The sequence below is a fragment of the Hoplias malabaricus genome, chromosome 7 (genome assembly GCF_029633855.1).
Source record: "Hoplias malabaricus isolate fHopMal1 chromosome 7, fHopMal1.hap1, whole genome shotgun sequence".
Classification (NCBI taxonomy): Eukaryota; Metazoa; Chordata; class Actinopteri; order Characiformes; family Erythrinidae; genus Hoplias; species Hoplias malabaricus.
Genome location: NC_089806.1, coordinates 11,950,738 through 11,973,096, shown reverse-complemented (window position 1 = coordinate 11,973,096; position 22,359 = coordinate 11,950,738). Strand labels below are relative to the sequence as shown.

At 40.3% G+C, this 22,359-nt stretch overlaps 2 protein-coding genes across 2 annotated transcripts in view; one reads left to right on the top strand and one right to left on the bottom strand.

Annotated features, from left to right (window-relative positions):
* Positions 1 to 1,517: 1,517 nt before the first annotated feature.
* Positions 1,518 to 12,174, top strand: si:dkey-12h9.6 (macoilin). Its single transcript, XM_066676612.1, has 11 exons — positions 1,518 to 1,634; positions 3,071 to 3,212; positions 3,573 to 3,699; positions 4,123 to 4,246; positions 4,378 to 4,547; positions 5,252 to 5,696; positions 6,305 to 6,463; positions 6,989 to 7,159; positions 7,407 to 7,533; positions 8,745 to 8,919; positions 9,316 to 12,174. Exons 1-11 carry the CDS (start codon positions 1,570 to 1,572, stop codon positions 9,501 to 9,503), a joined length of 1,893 nt encoding a protein of 630 aa, XP_066532709.1. The 5' UTR covers positions 1,518 to 1,569; the 3' UTR covers positions 9,504 to 12,174.
* A 189-nt stretch (positions 12,175 to 12,363) lies between these two features.
* The window catches only part of nrbp1 (nuclear receptor binding protein 1), a 14,402-nt gene continuing 4,406 nt past the window's right edge, over positions 12,364 to 22,359 (bottom strand). The window contains exons 4-18 of the mRNA XM_066677721.1: positions 22,221 to 22,322; positions 21,503 to 21,592; positions 21,305 to 21,345; positions 20,952 to 21,046; positions 20,775 to 20,858; positions 20,509 to 20,567; positions 20,320 to 20,418; positions 19,650 to 19,782; positions 19,472 to 19,559; positions 19,011 to 19,061; positions 18,718 to 18,853; positions 17,706 to 17,759; positions 17,552 to 17,615; positions 17,120 to 17,175; positions 12,364 to 14,860 (exon numbers count right to left, since the gene is read on the bottom strand). Coding sequence (XP_066533818.1) covers positions 14,765 to 14,860; positions 17,120 to 17,175; positions 17,552 to 17,615; positions 17,706 to 17,759; positions 18,718 to 18,853; positions 19,011 to 19,061; positions 19,472 to 19,559; positions 19,650 to 19,782; positions 20,320 to 20,418; positions 20,509 to 20,567; positions 20,775 to 20,858; positions 20,952 to 21,046; positions 21,305 to 21,345; positions 21,503 to 21,592; positions 22,221 to 22,322 — 1,248 coding nt within the window. The 3' untranslated portion in view covers positions 12,364 to 14,764. The remainder of the gene's footprint in view (positions 14,861 to 17,119; positions 17,176 to 17,551; positions 17,616 to 17,705; positions 17,760 to 18,717; positions 18,854 to 19,010; positions 19,062 to 19,471; positions 19,560 to 19,649; positions 19,783 to 20,319; positions 20,419 to 20,508; positions 20,568 to 20,774; positions 20,859 to 20,951; positions 21,047 to 21,304; positions 21,346 to 21,502; positions 21,593 to 22,220; positions 22,323 to 22,359) is intronic.

Genomic DNA, 22,359 nt, shown 5'->3' with positions numbered 1-22,359 from the left:
TATCTGTTAGTTGCACTATGTAAGAAGTATGGCGCTATTTTGGGACGCAGCCTGAGCACCTCTGACTGACACAGGTGAACGGAGCTCTGTTTACAAACATGATGTGGATAAAAGAGTCAGGGATCCATACCTATGTTTTTCATTTTGACTTATAAGTGAGGATGAAAAGTTCTGACAGAAACAACTAAATAATTTAAATATCACCGTTTTTATTTGAGTGGTGTGTTTGAGAAAAATCTGGATGCTCCCTTTTGTCTTTAGCAAGAAAATGTGTGGTAAATTATTAATGAAAACTAAGCTGAAGCAGGGGCAGCACGGTGGCGCAGCAGGTTAGCATCGCAGTCACACAGCTTCAGAGACCTGGAGGTTGTGGCTTCGATTCCCACTTCGGGTGATTCTCTGTGAGGAGTTTGGTGTGTTCTCCCCATGTCCGCATAGGTTTCCTCCGGGTGCTCCGGTTTCCTCCCACAGTCCAAAAACACACGTTTGTAGGTGGATTGGGGCCTCAAAAGTGTCTGTAGGTGTGAGTGTGTGTGTTGCCCTGTGAAGGACTGGCGCCCCCTCCAGGGTGTATTCCCGCCTTGCGCCCAATGATTCCAGGTAGGCTCTGGACCCACCGCGACCCTGAACTGGATAAGAGCTTACAGATAATGGAATGGAATGGAAAGCTGACACGGACTCCTCTGCCCACAGCCCACGTTTCTACTGTCTTTTTTTTTACTGAATATCTGAGATGAACTTGGGCCCACTGAAATTATTAGCAGTTCCAGATTGAACTGATATGACTTTCTTTTTGTGTTATAGAGTGTCACGTTGCATTTCTTGATGCAGGGGCTGATTGGGTTATGTGACTAGTTTATGCAGTAGTCCCAAAACCATGTAGCTAAATTTTGCAACGTAGCATAACAGATCTTATGCAGTGCAGTTTGAGGGTTCAAAGGTCATTTCCTGAATCATTTCACAATTGTTAATAATAAAAGACATACATTGTTTAAAAATCTTGCATTGAAAATATGTTCTGTTTAAACTATTTAGCAATTCTCATGAGGTTTGACATAAAGGGATCAGCAATGACCTGTTTTTGTTTGTAAAGTGCTGCAGGCATCAAACTCAATTATTATTATTTTATTATTATTATTTTTATTTTTTTTTTTGGGGGGGGGTCTTAGCAACTGTATTAGTACCTGTATGCACTGTTAAGATTTTAAAATAAAACTGAACAATGAGTATTATTCATATATTCATTGCATTCTTATATAATACTGGTATAATACTACTGTAATTGTGTATTTGCAGTTATTATTCCCTATAACAAAACAGATTTATCTGTGGGTCTGAATGTTCACGTCTGCTTAGTGTAGATGGACAAAAGCACCGCCTACTGTTTCGCATTCTTTCTCTTTCTCTCTCTCTCTCTCTCTCTCTCTCTCTCTCTCTCTCTCTCTCACCCTCCTCCTCCTCCTCCTCCTCCTCAGGTTCCTGTACATGATCTCACACCTGTCTCCCTAGCGCCATTCTCCACTAAAACTCTCACACACAAACATTTCACACTTAACACACTAAGAAAACATGAAGAAACGCTGTATGGATATCAGCAGGCTGCGGAAAATGAAGAAACTCAAGCTGTCTGAGAGGTAAAAGAGGAGCAGCTCACCTAACTGATGCTGTTGTTGTGGAGACGAGGGTCGGCGATGTTATTGTTGTCCTTGCTTCTGTCCGCAGTTCTGTTAAAGACAGTGCAGGGTCTAAGGGTTAGCTGTTTAGCTATTTTCTATCGCCTACATGATCGATTCCATGTAGCAAAAATCAATAACAAAGAGGCCTGACTCGTGATTCACGAAGCTGAAGTTCGCTTCTTTTTGGAATTCTTCATTCCACCTTAAACGGCGCAGCAGTTGCATTGACATTTAAGGTGGAACCGAAAAAAAACCATAAGAAGCCAACTTCAGCACCCTTGCTGGGCGCTATTATGTTATTACTCGTGTCTAAACGTGTATAATTAATACATTTTTCTTATGTACTATTTTCTTTATCTATTTTATGATTATACCTTGTTTACTGAAGGAGCGCTGTGCTGGAGACACAGAAAGACGCTGTGAACAAAGGAGTGAAGTCGAGATATTCTCATAGCTTTGAGGTGTTTTTTTACGCATAAAAAAGCTGGACAGTACAAAGAAGGACTACGATGAGGGGAAGAGCACAAAGCAGCACACATTAATTCATCTGTGTTGTGTCTGCATCTCGTTTTGCTGCAGGCGATGTTTGGCATCACGGAGATTAACTATGCAAATATGAGATTGTTTATTATAGTCTTATGGAAGCAAAGCAGCTTTCTGAGCAATTTCTGTTTAAATAAATTGGCACGTCGTACCAAAATACCAGAATAGGTGGGTGTTTTCACCTCCCTTCTCTGAATAGCAACACAAGCCTGTGTGAAAGGCAGGTTGTTTTTCCTCTGTTCATCCAATCATCATGAGGTTGTAACTGACCATGTCCAGTAAGTGTGTTAAAAGGGGAAATGACCACATAATGCTGGACTCTTTGAACTCCCCCCACCGCCACTACCTCCTTTTGGTGCTGATGTGGCTGAGAGAATCAGACGTCACCATGGTTACCAAACACAAAAGAATGCTGAAGGCAGAGCTAGAACAAAGGAAATGAAAACAATAGGCTGTATTTTTATTAGGATGACATCTTTAAAGGTCCGTGTAAGCATCGTATGCCCAATGCTTTGTTTTTCAGATTGATTTTTACAGCTTTCTTTGTTATGCACCTTAAGTGTAAACAAAGCATCCCGGGATGAAGGAATTCAGTTCAGTTGTTTTTCCATTTACTTCACATTCAGGAAGGAAGGATTCAATGGCTCCAAGGAAGAGCAAGGAGTTTTTGTTTGTATCTTGTGAAATTAGTTGTAGAGCAATAACTTCATGTTAAAACAACAATTAGTATGATCACATTTTTAATAATATATCTGTTATACATGAAATTGCTTTGGTATTTATTGTCTTAGAAAGAATATGAGCCAGTTCCTATTACATTGTTCATATATGCATTTTCTCAATGTTTTTAGTGCATACTCTTTCCTGAAGTTCATGATAGTCTGGATCTTAGTGCTCCTGGCTGATTTTATTCTTGAGTTCAGACTGGAATACTTGTGGCCTTGTTGGCTTTTCCTCGGAACAGTCTACACCACATTTCACTGTCATGGGCTGGTACGTGAAGTATAATATCTATTCAGTTTGCAACAGGTGTGTGTGTGTGTAACCTTTTAGGACAGTTTGAAGCAAATGTATTCATATAACATATTTCTGAAATTTTGTAATTAAAAATGAGGGGCACTGATAATAACAAATCAAATCTGTGAAGTCTGTAAATGCATAGGACATATTTTTGTGCTAATAATGCATTACTGTTTGACTGTGAACTATAATACTCTATATGATTGTTTGTGTGTGTGTTTGAAAAGCTGTTCAGTTGTTGGATTAGTGATGTACACAGTAGTCAGTATTGTACTATATCAGTTCATTCTTCAGTAGATGACGGCTCCTCTGTTTTGTTTTGTTTATTTCTAGGCCATCTGTGTTGTGTTTGTGTGTGCAGCATTTACACTGGACATATTCTGCTTAATTTTTGTACCTTTACACTGGCTATTTTTCGCTGCCAGCACGTATGTCTTACTCAACTACATGTGGCACACAGGTAAGCAGAGGATATTCTTAATGTCTGTTGGCATTTAGGAACGGTTGGAATCTGTAGTAACCACTGTATATTGATTCAGGATTTTGATCTTTGTGTATTTGTATTTACACTTCTTTAGCCTACAGTATACAGATATGCACCACAGATTTCATAACGTTCAATTTTTTTGACATATGTGTGTAAAGTAATAATGTCCACGTATAACACTTTATTATCCTGCTAACGGTTACAATATTCCTGAACTTCCTTAGCACTTAAATGGGGTTTTCAATGTTGTGTTAGCACCAAGATAATGTTGCTTTGCCTTGACTTAACATGATTTCTTTTAATATTATTTACATCGGTTCTAACCTAAATACAGACACGTGGTTCTGTAAACATTGTTACATTTTATTTTTCTCTCTACAACTTTCCTTTTTCCAGAAAAGGGCATTTGTATGTCCACTGTGACCTTATGGATTCTCCTTGTATATACAGAGGCCTCTCTCAGGCTGAGAGACCTTAAGAACCCATACGCCAACCTCTCTCACCTCTTTGCTGCACACTGGTAAGTCCTTCTTTTCAAAATAATGTAGAATTTAATATAAATAATGCATGTTATTTGTCATTGTTTTTTGAAATGTCCCTGTACAGAGAATATTTTATATTTAAATGCAGATGTGTTGTTGTTCTCTGTAGCATTGGGTATCCACTGGTGTACATGGGATTTGATGTGACATGCTACTTCTCCAGCATCTTTAAGCTCCGCACTCAGAAGGCGGTTCAGAGTGACAGTGACTTGCACATGCATCTCCTCCAACAGCCGCTACCTCCATACACACAACTCTACCCAAAACTAGGGGTGGAAGGTAAAAACATCTTCTCTTTGACACATTTAGTCTTCTGTAAAGATTAGGGAAGCGTGGAGATGGAGAGAGTAACAGTAACAGGTATTGAGCATGTTGTTCTGGTACTAGTGCTGGGCAGGAATTATAAAATCACAATATCTTCCAAATACGTAATCATGGTATTAGACAACAGCCAAGTTCTAAACTAAAATATGACAACATTCATTCATTATCTGTAAGCGCTTATCCAGTTCAGGGTCGCGGTGGGTCCAGAGCCTACCTGGAATCATTGGGCGCAAGGTGGGAATACACCCTGGAGGGGGCGCCAGTCCTTCACAGGGCAACACACACATTCACACCTATGGACACTTTTGAGTCACCAATCCACCTACCAATCCTGGACTGTGGGAGGAAACCGGAGCACCCGGAGGAAACCCACACAGACACAGGGAGAACACACCAACTCCTCACAGACAGTCACCCAGAGCGGAAATCAAACCCACAACCTCCAGGTCCCTAGAGCTGTGTGACTGCGACACTACCTGCTGCACCACCGTGCCGCCCAATATGACAACAGTTTATTGATTGTAATTATTTTCTATAAACCCAATATGAGGCCAGTATTTCTAATGACATTTGCTAATATATTGGACTGTGGAATATAACGTACTGTGCATCCCTTTTTGAGATTTCCCAATTTCACAAGTGATTCTGTCTGTATTTAGAATCCAAATGGAGGACCAAACCCGGGCCCATGCAATACCAATGTCAGAATGATGGCATCATATCAGAGGACAAGCAGGACCTGGAGGACTGCTTCCAGCTGCACAGACCTCAGGGCAGAGCTGAGAGAGACTCTGGGGACACAAAACTTAGAGAACCCAACCCTCAGCCTCCAGGGTCCAAGCCCCATGGAGGTGAAGCTCGTTTAACTTCAGCATCTTTGCCTGATGTCTCTGAAAACCTACCTCAGGAGGACTCAAGTTCTAAAGCTCAGAAACCCTCCAAGAGCTCCCAGACGAAAGTGCAGAAGAGCTCTGTGAGCATCAGCACCAGCAAAGCAGAGAAGAAGCAAAAAACTCCCAAAGCCATCAGCGCTAGCACAGACGCAGCCGAAAAGAGCACAAGCATCCCGAGTCTTCACAATCCTCATGCTGAACTAATAGCCAAGTAATGTGTATACTCTCACAAATGTAGAGCATTCTGTAGTTCTACAAGTACAGACTGTAGTCAGTCTGTTGCACTGCATACTGTAAAAGCCCCTCCCACCCTGTGCCGGGACCTTCAAAAGACCACCACAGAGCATGTCTAATTTGGGTGGTGTATCATTCTCAGCATTGCAGTGACACTGAGGTGTTAGTGTGTGTAGCACTGGTTGCATGGATCAGACACAGTGCTGCTGCATTTTTCCAACACTATTCAGTTTGTGTTAGTGATCACAGTCTGTGTCGGTCGTCCTCTAGTCCTTCATCAGTGGACACAGGATGCTGCTGGTTGGTGGACTATTCTCAGTTCAGCAGTGACACTGAAAGTGTTTTAAAACTCTAGCAGCACTGCTGTGTCTGATCCACTAGTACCAGCACAACACACACTAACACACCACCACCACGTCAGTGTCACTGCAGCACTGACCACCCAAATCATACCTGCTCTGTGGGCCACCAAAGCACAGGAATGCATTATGAGTGTGGAAATAAGCGGGTGGCTTTCGGTGTATTTTAATCAATCTAACATTCCTTTCAGATCAATGCATTTTTTAACCCTTTTGTATGGTTTAGGCTTGAACAGGAAATGAGAAAGCTGAAAGGGGAGCTGCAGACGAGTCGACAGAATGAGCAGGAGTTACGCAGTCATATCTGCAACCTCACCAACAGTGAGAGCAGCCTGAGACCTGAGGTCTCCCTGCTCCGGCACGCCAATGAGCTGCTGCAGAACAAGTGAGATTTGCAGAACAAGTCACCACCCTTCATTCATGTGTCCTCCACTAAAGTTTAAAACTTCACTGACTGTGTGACTTTACTAAGTACACCTCCTTGTCTCTAGAGTCAGTGTCCATTTTATAAGCGTCACTGACCAGACAGGAGCACTTTGTAATTTTACAGTTACAGACTGTAGTGCATCTGTTGCTCTGCATACTTCGATAACACACTGGTTCAGCTGCTATTCAGCTCCGTGTAGACTAGCACATATGTTTACGATTAAAATCTCTGAGAAAACAAAGTCAAGTGACTGGATATGGACAAAGAGAAATAAGACAGGTAGCGGCTTAGATGAATTAGCTCGGAGGCCAAACACCACAACACAGGCCGCGTTCACAGCGTCTAAAAACAAGCAGAGCGAGAGAGAAAATGCCCACAAGGCACCGTAGTCTGTTTTCACATTTTTATTTTCTCTCAGCTCATTTAATCATCTGATGAAGTCCTCTGCTGTGCCTCCTAATCTCTTGTTCTCTCCCTTTCCAGGCTTCAGTATCTGACTAAATCCAGGCAGAAGGACAAACAGAGTTGTGCCATTTTAGAGAAGAGAGCCAGGGCAGAAACAGAGAGCAGAGTTCTTGTGGAAAAACAGCTCACTGATGTTAGATCCCAGAAATTTGATGAGGCTGCCTTTTTACTTCGTACTGCATCAAACAGGTATAAACTACTGTAACTGATGTACCCCCTTCATGAGGAGACGTGTTATCCTTGCTTGCTCAACAGCTTGTCCATGAATTCCCTTCCCTCTCTTTTGTTTTGCAATTGATCTACACTTCTTATCCTCTCAAAAGAAGCCATGGCCTGGCCATTTCGATTGAGTAAAGTTTCCTTGAATGTGGACAGAGGAGTTCATGACGCGATTTTGCTCTCCGTTCAAACTGCTGTATTCTCTCCCATCCACTAGGCAGGAACACACTGAAACGCAGCTGTTAAGGAAAAAAGCTAGAGATCTAGACACAGAGTACAAACAACTACAGCTGGACTATCAGGGGAAAGAGAATCGAGTGCTAGCTCTAGAAAAAGAAGTGGAGGTAAAGATTTGTGGTTCACCAATACTTTGGAAAACACATTTGATTAGTTGTACCGTTCCTTACATTGTAATGTTCCTAGTTTTGTGTGTTCCCATCCTTTGTGTATCACATTTGTGGACATTGGTGGCTTTTGGAATTGTTTTACGCTTGTTGTGAGAGGTTTAGAGGCAAAGGCTTCACTAGCTTTTGGTTTTTGATTTGATTTTATTTTGCTTGTAACATTTGTTTTAGTGGTGGTGTGTATTGTGAAACGTAAAGCATGCTTTCCAAAATAATATATGTATTCTGTGTTCTCGGTGTATTATCAAATAGGCTTGATAATGTATTGCTGTTTAAAGGGGATGGTAATTAAGAGCCATTGTAGGGTCCCTACAAATCCTCTCTAGTGTTCCCTACGAAAACAATTCTCTTGAAGTCATAATGCAGGGTTTATGTGGTAAACTAAGCCTGGCTGCTCATCCTGGAATACGGTGTATGCTGGAATTTCCAACTCAGTTCAACTTGGAAATACTTTCATTTCTAAGAACCTACCACACACAAACACATTAGGACCATTCTAACTAGTCTCTGGAGAAACAGAGGAGGAGTTTCTATTTGGACAGATGCTGTCTGTTTGTTGATTTATTGATTTTGTACAACCCCAGTTCATTTGACGACCAAGGAAACGATCGGTTTCAGATCAAGTGTCAAGTATGATCAATGGAGCACTGAAGCCAAATTCAGGATGAGTTGCCAGGCAGTTTTAAAATATTTAACCAGCTTTAATTCCTGCTCAGTAACATCTGTTGAAGCTGTATTAGTTTCACCAGAGGAGCTAATGTGATGAGATAAAATATCTGTGTAGTTTCCCCAAAGTAGTTTTCTGATATCCCAGTACCGTGGCTTATAGCATAACTGCTATTTCTACTATAATACTGCTATTTTTGTCAAAATGTTTCCACAGTTATTACTGTAAAACTACACATATACCACAGAGTCATACTCGATCACAATCACTCCACAGGCATCACTCTCACATGGCAATATCTCCTCATACTGCAGATTCCTACTGGATTATAAACAAATAAATACGGTCACTTTTAATTTTCCCACTGGATAAAAATAATTCCACGTTCTTTAGACTAAAGAGAACTGAAATCCCAGAACTCAGAGATAATCAGTTAAACCAGAGGTTGGTATGTGTCTGATCCACACTGTCTATCTCCATTCAGAGCCTTCAGAAGTACAGATGCTCAGAGCAGGAAGCAGACGCTTTGCTCTCAGCGCTTTCTTCTCTGCAGGACAAAGCTCAGCACTTAGAGTACAACCTGAGTGCCGAAACCCGCCTCAAACTGGACCTCTTCTCCGCGCTGGGGGACGCAAGGAGGCAACTGGAGATAGCCCAAGGTCAGCGTCACAAAAAACCTTTGAATGTTGTTTTTAACATGTTATTAATGTTAGTTGTTCTTATTAGGTTCTGTATGTTCCAATGTAATTTTGGTTTCTTTGGTGTCGAAAAAGCTCACTTTATACTGCCCACTGTTGCTGTGTCTCAAACTAGACCCTCCATTGCCAACTATGTTGATGTTTGCACCTGAGCATGGTCTCCTTTGACTTTTAGGTTGATGACCCTTTGTTCTATTACTTGATTTCTGAAAAGCTGCTTAGTCACAACACCAGTTATAAAATGATTATACATATCCTTTTTTTGATTTGTGAGTATGTTATTTATGATTGACACAACAGGTAGAGCTGAGGTACCCTGAGGGTTTCTCATTTTGCCGCATTGTTTTCACTCTGCAGTTAAACTTGTGAAGCAGGACCAGGAGATTAAGGAGATGAAGCAGAAGATTGCTGAAGTGATGGCTGTTGCTCCAGGTATGTCTTACGTAGCTCCGCGCTCAGCCGTGCCACAGTACCTCAAGTTCCTCAACTCAGAGCGCTACGTCCTGAACCCCCGGGGGCTCATGTACCAGTGTCTGAAGAAGTAGACACGAGGACACGAGACTAAACGGAGGCCTTGTGTTTTTTTCCAGCTGTTTTTGATCAGCTCGTTTTTTTTCAAACCCTAACGGAGGACCATTTCGTCTTGATCGTGGGTCAGGCAGCGAGCCGGGCTTCTCTGACAATGCCAGCAGCCTGCAGTCAGCTTAGAGCTGTGTCATGTTTACAACTCTGAGACAGTGAGGAGATTGAGATCACCTTTTCTTGGAGCCAGTGGTTCTTCAGTAAAACAAAGCTGATTGTACTGATTAGTGGTGCTACAGAAGAACAGGCGAAAGCAACACTGACTTTTTTTTAAAATCTTTAACATGACTCTCTTGGGTACCTCCGGACTTGCCCTTTATAACAGCAAGGTGCCATTCAGAAAAGGTTTTCACTTGTCAGTACGTTGCAAATTTTAGATACGCTTTGTGAACACCACCCAGATGAAGGGAGTTCAACTGCAGCCCTTGAAGGTTAAGGTACAGCAGTTTGGTGATTGTCCTGTTCAAATACACCTCAGCACTCAGCAGTGAAAGGGCCCATTTCATGAACAAAAAACTCATTTAAGACATAAACATTATTATTACTACTCAGACCCCGTCCATGATGATTTAAGTCTATTTACGCATATTAAGTCTTTTAAGACCCTGTCCACTTTCTTTAACCATATAACAATATGTTTTGATAATAATAATTAAGAAAATATGCCATAGAATATGTATAAATGTTTTCTTCAATATATATTCGTATAGCAGTGCAGATTAATTGTATTTCAATGCTCCAAAATCAGAACTGCAAGGGCATGTCCAATAACAGAGGCATCATTATGGCAATGTAATCAACCCCATGTCAGTATTGCAGTGTAAACGTTTTACTAGCTCTGACTAGCATTCAATCATTATCTGTAAGCGCTTATCCAGTTCAGGGTCGTGGTGGGTCCAGAGCCTACCTGGAATCATTGGGCGCAAGGCGGGAATACACCCTGGAGGGGGCGCCAGTCCTTCACAAGGCAACACACACTCACACATTCATACCTACAGACACTTTTGAGTCCTCAGTCCACCTACTAACGTGTGTTTTTGGACTGTGGGAGGAAACCGGAGCACCCGGAGGAAACCCACGCAGACAAAGGGAGAACACACCACACTCCTCACAGACAGTCACCCGGAGGAAACCCACGCAGACACAGGGAGAACACACCACACTCCTCACAGACAGTCACCCGGAGCGGGACTCGAACCCACAACATCCAGGCCCCTGGAGCTGTGTGACTGCGACACTCCCTGCTGCACCACCCCCTCTGACTAGCAGACAAAAGTAATTTATACAGTCTCTGGAAAGATAAAAGCATGCAATATTCTCTCTCTGTGTTCTCCCTGTGTCCGTGTGGGTTTCCTCCGGGTGCTCCAGTTTTGTCCCACGGTCCCAAACCACACGTTGGTAGGTGGATTGGCGACTCAAAAATGTCCATAGGTGTGAGTGAATGTGTGAGTGTGTGTCACCCTGTGAAGGACTGGCGCCCCCTCCTGGGTGTGAATGAATGGATTATTCTCCTGCACTACTTCAGAGCACCTGTATCACTAAACGTATAAATTGGGGTTTGAAAATATTTAAGAAAATAATGTGGATAGGGGCTTTAATGTCTCTGCGATGTCATGGACACTGTATTTACATTGATCAGCCTGCTCTGCCCATAGCAACTTATCTGGGTAACCAATTAGAGAAGAAGGTCATGTAACCAAAACAGCCTGTTGCCTTGGGGATATGTTGAAAACAGTCATGTAAAACTCCATAATCATCAGGAACATTGAGAGCACCTTGGAGAAAAAATGAAATAAAAAATGTGAGGTGGGCCCTTTAATACAAGTAGGGCTGTACAATACGCTGTTATATAGGAGGGTAGTATTTTGATTGCAAAATGCCTTAAAATATATTAAAACATACTTATGAATGCTGTGGGTACAGACAGACCTACATTTTGATTTGTTGAAACATGTGAATGTACTGATTATAAGGCTTGTAATTCAGTATATTGTGCAGCCCTAAAGAACGATATTAGACATGTTTGTATGGACAAATCACTAAGATGTCTGTGATTATGACCCTCCTGGACCGGTGCTGGGTATCGTTTAAAGTTGTCCAATATAATACTGACAGTACTTTGCATTGGGGTCTGTACCATTGAAGATATTGAATTCTGATAGTCGGCACTGTCCAGGAGCGCAGCTGGGTCCCTCCGTCCTTGATCTGTTGGGGTGAAGTAAAGAGGCCATGACTATTTTCATGACAAGGACAGCCCCAGTGGCTCATGAAGTGATCTTTTGCCTCAGTTGAAAACTCACTTCATTCCTTTGAAAGCCAATACCTATTGTCGGTTTTGTGAATATAAGTGCTTTGTACGGTTTTGTATTCCTTTTTACATTCTACACATTGTAAAGAAATTTGATTCCCAAAAATGTTTGTAGGTTTTCATGTCTCGGGACCTGTTGCCTTTTTGTGTGTCAATGGGGTGTTTTTTTAACGAGAAATTTATTTTTCTGGCTTGATGTACTTTTATCTCCCTGAAACAACATCAGATACTGAACTAATTGTGTTGGTCTGCATGCTGATTTCTGTAACATGATTGTTTTTGAATAAATAACGATCCGTTTTGATGTTTTATTGTGCATTCGTGCAAGGGCTACTGTTTTCTTCCAGTTTTTTGGAACGAGTAATAAAATACATTTTAAAACGAATCTCTCGATAACTCACCTTGCATTTTACCAAACGCTAGCCTGCTGTTTTGATTTTGACAATGGGAGGAGTAATGAACAGCTTAGTTCACTGTAAACTCACAAAACAGGACAGACTCACAGTCAGAGGTGATCTAAGTGTCATCTTTATATCAAGAAATGGTGCAACTTTAAAAAGATACAGAAGAGGATTTGTGTTGCAAAAGCAGGTACGAGCTTCTTACGAGAGTTGTGCGAGATAAAAGGTGATGGTGATTGTAAGAGTGTCTGCTTTTTTTCTTTTTCCCCCTCCACGTTCTCCAAAACTGGACTGGACTTTACTGCAGATTTAGACATTGCCTAGGATAAGGAGACTTGCTGTCAACTCGTCTCATGTCAGATTTGTGGCTGATGCACACTAGAAAACACCTGAATGTGGTGAGCTTTTGAACAGAAGCGCTGCTTTTCTCATGAGGCCTTTGAGGTGTTTCCTGAAAAGTTCCCACATCAAAATGAGTGTAAAATTCAGGGGTTCCATGAGTGTAACTCTGCGTTATATTTCTTTAGCCAATCGTTTTAAACATCGAAATACAAAAAAAAGGATGTCATTATTTTGTACCTAAGGATACTTTAACAAAATCCAGAGGCCACTGGTGGCTTGAAAATCATAAACATTTAAATAAACCACAGACAAGCTCTTTAAAAGGCAGTGTTGTCACATGGGAGAATTAACTAATGCCAAATAATCAGGGTTCCCATTGAAGAAACATCCCCGATCTGAACCTATGAGGGAAGCTGTTATTTTACTGTGGCCAACATGGAAAGGCAGTGCGCAGTTAGAAAACAAGAGAAACAACGGATCAATTATTCAGCCAATACAATCGCATCAGTTGATCCCCAGAATCGTCAGGAGTTGACTGAATTTCCACAAAAAAAAGGGGCTCAGAAGTGGATTCAGGTCACCTGCTCAAAAGCTCAACACAAGCATGTGGTTTGTTTTATACAGTATGAGTGGAAAACGATATACAGCTCAGAAATGTGCATTTCAGCTGGCACCTGGAGCAATCTCATTGGTGAAGATCTTGGTGTTGACCTATTTCTTCAACCAATTACAAACAACTGCTTAGGAACACTTAAAAGCATGACATCAGCAGTTGAGTTTATTATACTCTACCCTCAAAAACACTGATTAGAATCTGATAAAACAGACCCACCGACAGTTATGAGGCAAAAAAAAAGCAGGTTCTGCATTCAAAGGGAGAATGACACCTTTAAAGTACAGCTCAACTTAGATATTGGTACATGCATGTCTAAAGAGTCAATGTCTGTCATGTAACAAACATCAGAAACCGCATATCTGTAACCAGCAAATAAACAGTCATAAAAAAAGGGTAGAACGACTGCCATCTACACAAGAACCGATTGTGTCTTTTCTTCATCTATAGAAGGCACATATTAACAAATCATATACAGTGTAGCTTCAAAAACTCATCGAAACTATACAAGGGGGTAAGGATAGTCAAACCAAGTGCCCTTTCCTTTCATTTAGATGAAAAAAACTATACAGCAAAACGAGAGCATACATTCACAAATAGTTGCCACAACGTTGAGAGTGAAACACACTTTTACGATAGTCCTTACGTATATAACGTAGATAAATAATCTGCATTTTATCCCCGACCCAAACACTGACAGCCCCTCCCTTTCACAGTATTGGCTTATGTAAATTTTGCATTGTAGGTCAAAATTGAACAAGTTACTGCTGGCCTTGAAAGGTGCTCTAATTAAGATTTTGCTTTGCACTCTGGAAAGCCTGGAATTCATGTTCTTTTTCAGATAAATGTCAGAGATCAATAGTTAATCGTATAAACGCGCATGAAGCACTTATAAAGAATAAACATAGTCGTACCGTTTTTAAACATTTGCTGAACAGCCGTTACAGGAACAGGAACCCAGGCGACAGGCTTAGTGATGCTAGTTAACGCATGCATCACATTTATGGACTTTTATATGTTTAAAAAACAAAACACAATCCTAACTAGCGCACCTTTAAAAAGGCAAGACGACAACAACCAGGTCATACTTTATGTTTTATGAGAACTAGGTAAAGCCGTAAACTGTGGGTTAAGAGAAGATTCTGGGTAGAGCAATACAAGAGATCATTTCATAACTGAAGCAATGAGATGCACAGTGTGCTTCAAAAAAGGAAAAAAAGACCCATCCCACAGATACTGTAATATATAATATTTAAAAAAAAAAAAAAAAAAAAAAAGAACATCTTGTAATACTGACTTAAATAACAATCTTGTCATTTTTCTTTTAAAGCAGACTGCTACTGAGAATAAATGTACACAAACATCAGGCAACAGTTTCTGCCACCTAGAGCGGTGTGAAGAACAGAGTGCAGGAATCGTTTTCTTTTTTTTACGCAAGTCAAGTTTTTTTTTATTCATTCCTGCAAAGCTTTCACCCAGTCGGCTGAGCAATGAAGCGCTAGAGTCCTGTCCGGAGCAAGAGGCTGAGGTGCAGAGGAAAGGCAAACATCCCACCCTCTGCTACGAAGAGACAGTGACCGGATTCAGAGAGCCGTTCCTGCTGTAGTACTTGGTGAAGGCCTCCTCCAGCACGGTGGTGAGACGCGGCTGATCGCCCTACAGACAGAAAGGGGAAGATTTCTTTTTAGCCGTTTACTGTTTTGGGGCCTTTTTTTTAAGTAGACATGGTAACTAACTGGGGCTGGTATTAACCACTGCTTGGTGCCCCTTGCTTCAGCATTTCACATTTTAGCCACAAAAATATATTCTGTGGTCTGTGTGGCCACCTGACTAGGAGAATAAAAGCTTGGAGAACTGAGAAACAGAGAAATGATAAATGTATTACAAGACAACATTTATTTTTAATTAAGGAGAAAATATGGGGGAATTCCAGAGCGAATAATTTGAGAACATAAAGCATATTATAAAAATGATCAGAAAATGTACAATATAAAGAGAATAAGCTGGAAAATAAAACAGTGTATTTATTAGAGAAAGGGTTAACAGCCATGCCTTCATTCTCAGAACAAAACCGTTTCTGAGGAGGGGACGCAGACTTGAAGGGAATGAAAACAAGTGAGAAAAGAGCCTGAGTGGGAGAGCTACACAGATGGTGTGGCATCAGCTTTCACATGAGAGCCAAGTTGGACAAATGACTGCACTCAAACACCCATTAGTTAGGATTATTTAATCACTGCTACTTATCCTGCAGCATCAGACATCTGCTACAGAGGTGTGGAGAAGAGAAAGCCTTACAAATATTTTGCGCTGAGCTTAATGCAGTGTAAAAGTAATAATTTTTTTTTATAAGACTCATGTTGAATTTTTTGTTGTTGTTGTTCATTCCTTCATTATCTGTAAGCGCTTATCCAGTTCAGGGTCACAGAGGGTCCAGAGCCTACCTGGAATCATTGGGCGCAAGGCGGGAATACACCCTGGAGGGGGCGCCAGTCCTTCACAGGGCAACACACACACACATTCACACCTACAGATACTTATTGAGTCGCCAATCCACCTAACAACGTGTGTTTTTGGACTGTGGGAGGAATTGTTGTTGTTGTTTTTAAATCAGTTGTGTCTAGGGAGTTGTGTCTTCGCACCTGTTGAACATCTGAATAAAACGTGTTGCTTTTCCACCGCATGGCTCCAGTTGTAATCGACTCGACTCTACACGGCTTGGCACGCTTAAAGCTTGCCGCTTTTCCACAGGCAGGGTTCCCCAGCGAAATGGACCTGGTGACATCTCAAAACCCCGTCTCTAACAGTAATCGCTAGCTTTTCAAAAACCACAACGGTAGTAGAAAAGTAAGGCGCTGTTTACTCATCGTGCATTAGTGTGTTGTTTTAGTTTTTTGGACTGAACACAGCTCCGCGCCCCAGTTCTCACAGATCAGTTTTACTCGTTGCACGTTCAGCTTTCACTGGAAATGTGTGTCGGCTGTCAGCCCAAGGAGCATATACACCTCTTCAAAACACCTCGAGATAAAGATACGAGCTGCTGGTGTGAGTCTCAAAAATAAATGTGAAAGCTGCTGTAACTTTAGAGATTTTACAAGCGCCGTTTATTTTGCCTTATTTGAATGAGCTCTTCATTTCGTGGTGATTGACGTGGCTCTGGCCAATCAGCGCACTGCAGGGTTTACACATCACCATTTAGTACCTACTCGGCACGGTTGGAACCCAGAGCGAGCTGGGACTGAAAACTGTTTCATAAAGTTGGCAGGGAGTAATACTCCATGTTTATTTGTTATTAAATAATCACACTGTTTGCTGACCATAGAGGCATTTCTGTAGATTCAGAAATGTTCACAGACTTATGGCCCCACAGATACATAATGGTTTATTTTATTTATGTACTTTTATTTTATAATAACACAGCCCTAGATAAATATGTAAAGAAAAAAATCAGGTGTGAATGTGCAGAAATTCTGAATGTTTTATTTATAGAAATGATCACCACGGCAATGAGTCACATTCTATAGATTGTCTAAAATGACCTTCTATAAGCAAAACTAATTATGGTGGAATTGGAACCAGCCTGTGTCTTTTGATTAACAGTTCTAGGCCAACATTATGTCAGCATCGCCCACAGGGCTCAGTCAATCAGACCCAGGAGGATCAAAGGCCGTGGGTGGTAAAACATGGGCAGTATCTGTTCACATAACAAAAAAAAGCTGCTGAAGGAGCTTGAAATCAGAATTTGTCTTTCCAAACAAAAATAGTTAAACTAAATGCGAAGAGCACGGAAAAACAAACAAAGCTCAAAAACTAACCTGAAAACATTCTAATGCTTATTTAAGGCATTAATATTAGATTCCAATTATATCAGAATGTCTGCATTATTGACAGGGGTGAGGACAGTGTTTAAGAGCTTACCTCACTGATGAAGCCAAGCTGGACCAGCTCCACTGCAAGCTCCTGCACATTTTCATCTGCAACCACAATGAATGTTAGATACTATTGTCATTTATTTTTAACAGCAATCCATTTAAAACAGTATATCATTTATCCCTTCATACTGAATATTGGTGCTTTCCCACTACATGGTACTTTATTCTGCTTTTTTGTTATTCCCTTCTGCAAACGTGGTACCTGGTAGTAGGTATTTTTTATTACCTGCTGCTGTCGTTGTTTCCAAAGCCCACAGTTCCCGTTAGACAGTGTTTTGTGGGGTCATAAATCAGGTATCAGGTACCAAAACGTGTGTAGAGTCGAGTAGAGTGGGTACCATACAGTGGAAAAGCACCATATGATGCACAAACACCAAAAGAGCAAGACAAATATAGAATATAAAAGCAAAATTCTCACTTGGTGCCAAGTCACAGCTCAAATGTCTATTCAGCTTGTCTTCCAGTTTAAGCAGCAAGGTCAGCTGTTCAGGAAAAAAAGGTATACATTTGTAATTCAAGAACTGACGGCTTGTCTGATCGCAGGCAAATGATCTTCATAAAAGCAGACTCACATGATGCTTTGCCCCTTCCTCCACAGGCTCAATGTTGCACTGCATTTGCAGCACCTTAAAGAAAAACACAAATTCATCAGCACAGCAGTCTCTTGCTCTGAAGGGGTTTTTGGGCCAACCCAACTGAAAGAGGGTGAATCGGTGGGCCTGACAGCTTTAAAGTGTCACGTGCTGTTCTTATTTTTTCTCATCTTGACATCAGAATAAATTAAGCTGATGGTTTAACAACACAGAAATAATTTTTCCCTCCCTTTACAGAGAATGAGACAAAGCAAACTCAATTTCCAGACTCCTATTGTTGTACTGAGCTAGAAAGATAATGTAGTACACAAGTAGAAGGGGCTTGTACCCATCAATTCGCACCAAGCAAAACACAAGCCTAAATCGTACACTTGCTTCAAACTCTGTTAAGTGTTTTTGGTACAACATTTTTTTTAAAAGACTGAACTTAAATTGTGAGGGATTCAGCAATACTTGCTTCTGCCTATAGTTGTGAAATGTCGTTTTTATTAATGAACTTAAACAAAAGACAGGGCAAAACAGACTCTAATTCTCATTTTGATCAGTTTCTTTACTTTGCTAAAGCAGAGCATCACCTCAATCAGGTCTGTTTCCACCTGCAAAAGTCACTTTTCTTACTGCAGGGTAATAAACTCAAAGTAACTACAGTTCATACAGTCAAATGTTGAGCCCTGGGAGAAAAGCCTGGGACTGTTGATATACCACAGTCAGATCAGATATTAGCCAAGACTTCCCATATCAGTCGATCCTTAAAGAAATGATCTTGAAATTACACCTGTTTTCTTGTGACAGTACTATGTTTCAGAGTAAAATCCTAAGTTACATATATGAGAGAATGGTGTATTAAATATAAATGAAGACATACAGGAATAATAGTGCATTTACGCAATACACCAGCCTATCAACCACACTGCAGGTTGAAATAACATGAAATACTTTGGGTTCAGGTACTTCATCTTGCTCCTGTTTTTCACTTCACTCCTGTCCTCACCTTCCGGGTCTCAAGTTCTGCAGGTTCTGGTGTGGGAGTCTTGACAGAGGGTGGCACAATGGGGGATTTCACTGCTTCCTGCTGGGGCTGTTGTGGGCAGGGCATGCCAAACGCTGTCAGCGGATATATCCCATTCCTGCAGACAAAAGCACCTCATTTCAGTTTACAAGTTAGAGTACAGCACCCTCTGAGCAAATGTAAATCACTAAAACAACGTGAACAAAAATTTGGTTAATATTACTGTATACAACATTAGTTCATTAAGATGAACTGTTGCTGCTTAAAGTTCTCACCTCACATCTTCAAGGAACTTGTCAAGTTCCAGAGCGGGAAACTGGGATAGCCTATAAGAAGAGAGCGATATTACCTTGAAACATTCAAAACTGTAGAGCATCATATTATTAAATGAGGTAAAAAAAAAATTAACAGATTTTTATAAGAATAAATGCTGGGTAGCAAGTTTATAATATGAAAATATGTATGGTAACAAGTTGTATTTAACCATAAATGTAATATCAATTTCCTATTTGTTTATAAATACTTATTCAGTAAAATTTAAGTTCTGCTACAGTGCTATTAGTGTGCTGAACACATTCAGTAATTTCTTCTTAATTTCTGACCTGTCCTCTTTAAATCCTCAGCTACAGTGGTGTAGAGTTAAGTGTGACCAAAACGTCTATGACTAAGCCTCACATCTTCAGTCCCACTGCCTGACCTTATGACATTAAGCTGCATGATTAGGCATATCACTCACTTCAGCTGCACTTCCTTCCTCTCCATGATCACCAAATTAGGGTCCATGTTCTTAGTAATTTCTTCTAAAGCATTTTCAGGGATCATGTCTGAGAGAGAAAGAAGATACTGTGTTAAAAGTTCATATCATCAGATGTTAATGGCCATTACTACCACTTCTGACAAAAGAGAAGACTCACGCTGATGGCTGACGATGCAGTGAGCGGCCAGCAGCTTCAGCTGAGGCACCTCAAAAAGTGCCTGGTGGAAAAGCAGCTCTTTGGCAGTGGGTCTCTTACTGGGGTCCACTTCTAAACATTTTTGAATGAACTCCTGCATTTTTAGACCATAAGGCACATGATTAAACAACTTATTTCAAACTAAGCACACAGCATTAAACTCGCAAAACTAAAAATCATTCTCTCTTAAACATATAAGAGAGAAACATATGTGGAGTCTCTCAGTGTACCATGCATGACATACGTACACTGATCAAACACGTGAACTATTTTAATAAAAAAAGAAAACAAGACATTAACTAAGATAAAATAATAGAATTAATTTTTGCTCATTTCAAACCATATAAATATTAATGATACAGTTCTCTCTAATGCCACTCCACATAGATTTAGTCCCAGTTTCTACACTTCATAAACATGCATTATACAGTAAATATTTTTGGATGATGGCATCAACTAAGAATTTCAATATTTAGACTTAAATCTAGAGCCTCACATACTACAACAAAACGTAATACCACATCTGATACCAATTCAAACCTAAGTAAACAAAACGCTTTGTCGATAAGCCTTTGCTTGGTCACTTGAATTCTAATTATTTCAAGTTTGGGCCACGTAATCCTGCACTCACCCTCTGCAGGGGGTCCTCCAGAGACTGGATGGCACTGTTAATGGCTTCTTGTGAAACAACAGATGACTCTCCATTACTTTGGATTTCCAGCACAGCCATCTGTGACATAACACAAAGGCAGAGATTAAATGCATGGTCTTAGATGATCCCGGACTTCATCTGTAGCACACAGAGCAGTGCAGTACCCACCTCTAAGGCGCACATTCCGAAGGAATAAATGTCTACGGCTGTGGTGACACTGGCAACAGCTGAATGTCAGGAAAAGAGAAGAACCAATTATGATAATAACAGTCAAACTCACATCAAACACAATCTTTTACCAAACAGCAGAGAGTATAATAATTATAATCATACCATTATACTTTTTTATGAATACATTTCAGACAATTATAAAAAAAAATGAAGGTTCAAATATTCAAGCAATTCACACCAAACAATGTATAGTTCAAATTTACCTCCATATTCAGGTGCAAAGAAATGTAAGCTCTTCTGTTCTTCCCGACATGTTTTAACATGGTTATTAATGGTGTCTGGGGCAACTGCAACACAGCACAAAAAATGATCACATTAGCAAATGGCAAATGTATTAGATGTGGGTGTTGGTTGAGCCACTGGAGTATGCTGTAGCCCACCTGAGCCAATTTTGATGAGGCCATTGTGCTGTATAAAAATTGTGTCACACGTCAGGTTTCCATGGATAATAGGGGGATCACATGAATGTAGATAACTGTAAAAAGAGTCAAAATAAAAAGGTGAACTGTTGCCTTATAAGGTGTTAAGAGCTGTCCTTAGAACAGGGATGACAAACTGTCCTCCTACCAGAATATTCAGTTAACATACCTTTAATCTCCACTTTCAAAAGAGCTCTCCATTACAGTGAGTTATAATTACAATGTTGAGCACAGTTTCCCTTAAAAATGTTAAACCAAAACCAGTCTTCAAAAACAGAGCATGGATTCAGTTGATGAGATTGACACAAACTGACCTTAAAGCAGACAATATCTGAGTACACCAACGCTTCCATGCCTATGAGAAGAGCACACAATGTAAGCTAACATCAAACCAGACAATAAGACATGATGACAGAAAATGGACCAATAATTCAACAGTCCTCTTCCCTGTCAAAAAAGTTTCTTTCAGATAAACACCAAAGGAATCATTCATTATTTATGTGCATTCTTACCTTTTCATTCATAGTCTTGTGATTCTTTTTTGTTTTTTTCAAAAACTGTTTCAGACTCCCTGAGGACATGTACTCCGTTATAAAAATAACCTGATGGGAAGATTATTTTAAGGTTATTTCAGTGTTTATTTTAGTTCATGTGATGCAGAATTACAATGACAAATGTAGTATTAAAAAAACACATTACACATGTATGCCCTATAATTGTCTATTAATTCTATATTCATGTTAAAACTGAGGATGGAGTTACTTCCTTAAACAGAAATTAAAACCGGTTGTAGAATACATGTTCTTTTCAACTGAGACTTCTTCTAAATTCAGAATGCTGAAGCCCAGCATTATTCCATTCAGACTTTAAATAGCATGCTTCTGTTAGTCATAAATAAAGACTAGATGTAAGGGAAGGGAAAGATACCGAAAGTTAACATCTGACTGTTGCTGTAACATTTAAATGAACTGCTATTTCACCGGCTTTTCTTTCACATACTGAAAACAACTTACACAGATTTTTACATACACTTTTGAGACGAACATTACGTGGTTTTTATTCTTGCATAAAGCATATATTCAGTCAAAGCAGCATTATGCATACAAATCCTGAACACAATTTAAACCTAAACCCATCATCAACAGTAAGCCACTAATTTTAAACTAATAGCAGAATAAATCAGGCTTGTTTTGCTCCCTGCTGTGCAGACTTCACTGTAAAATCACTTACTCTGGCTCTGTTCTCCTTCACATCAGCCCAGTACTTGTGAAACTTCACAATATTCAAATGCTCCAGCTGAATCAAGTTATCAAAGACTGCTTTCACTTTTTCCTGAGGGTAAAAAAACAGAATTAATAAAAATAAAAAT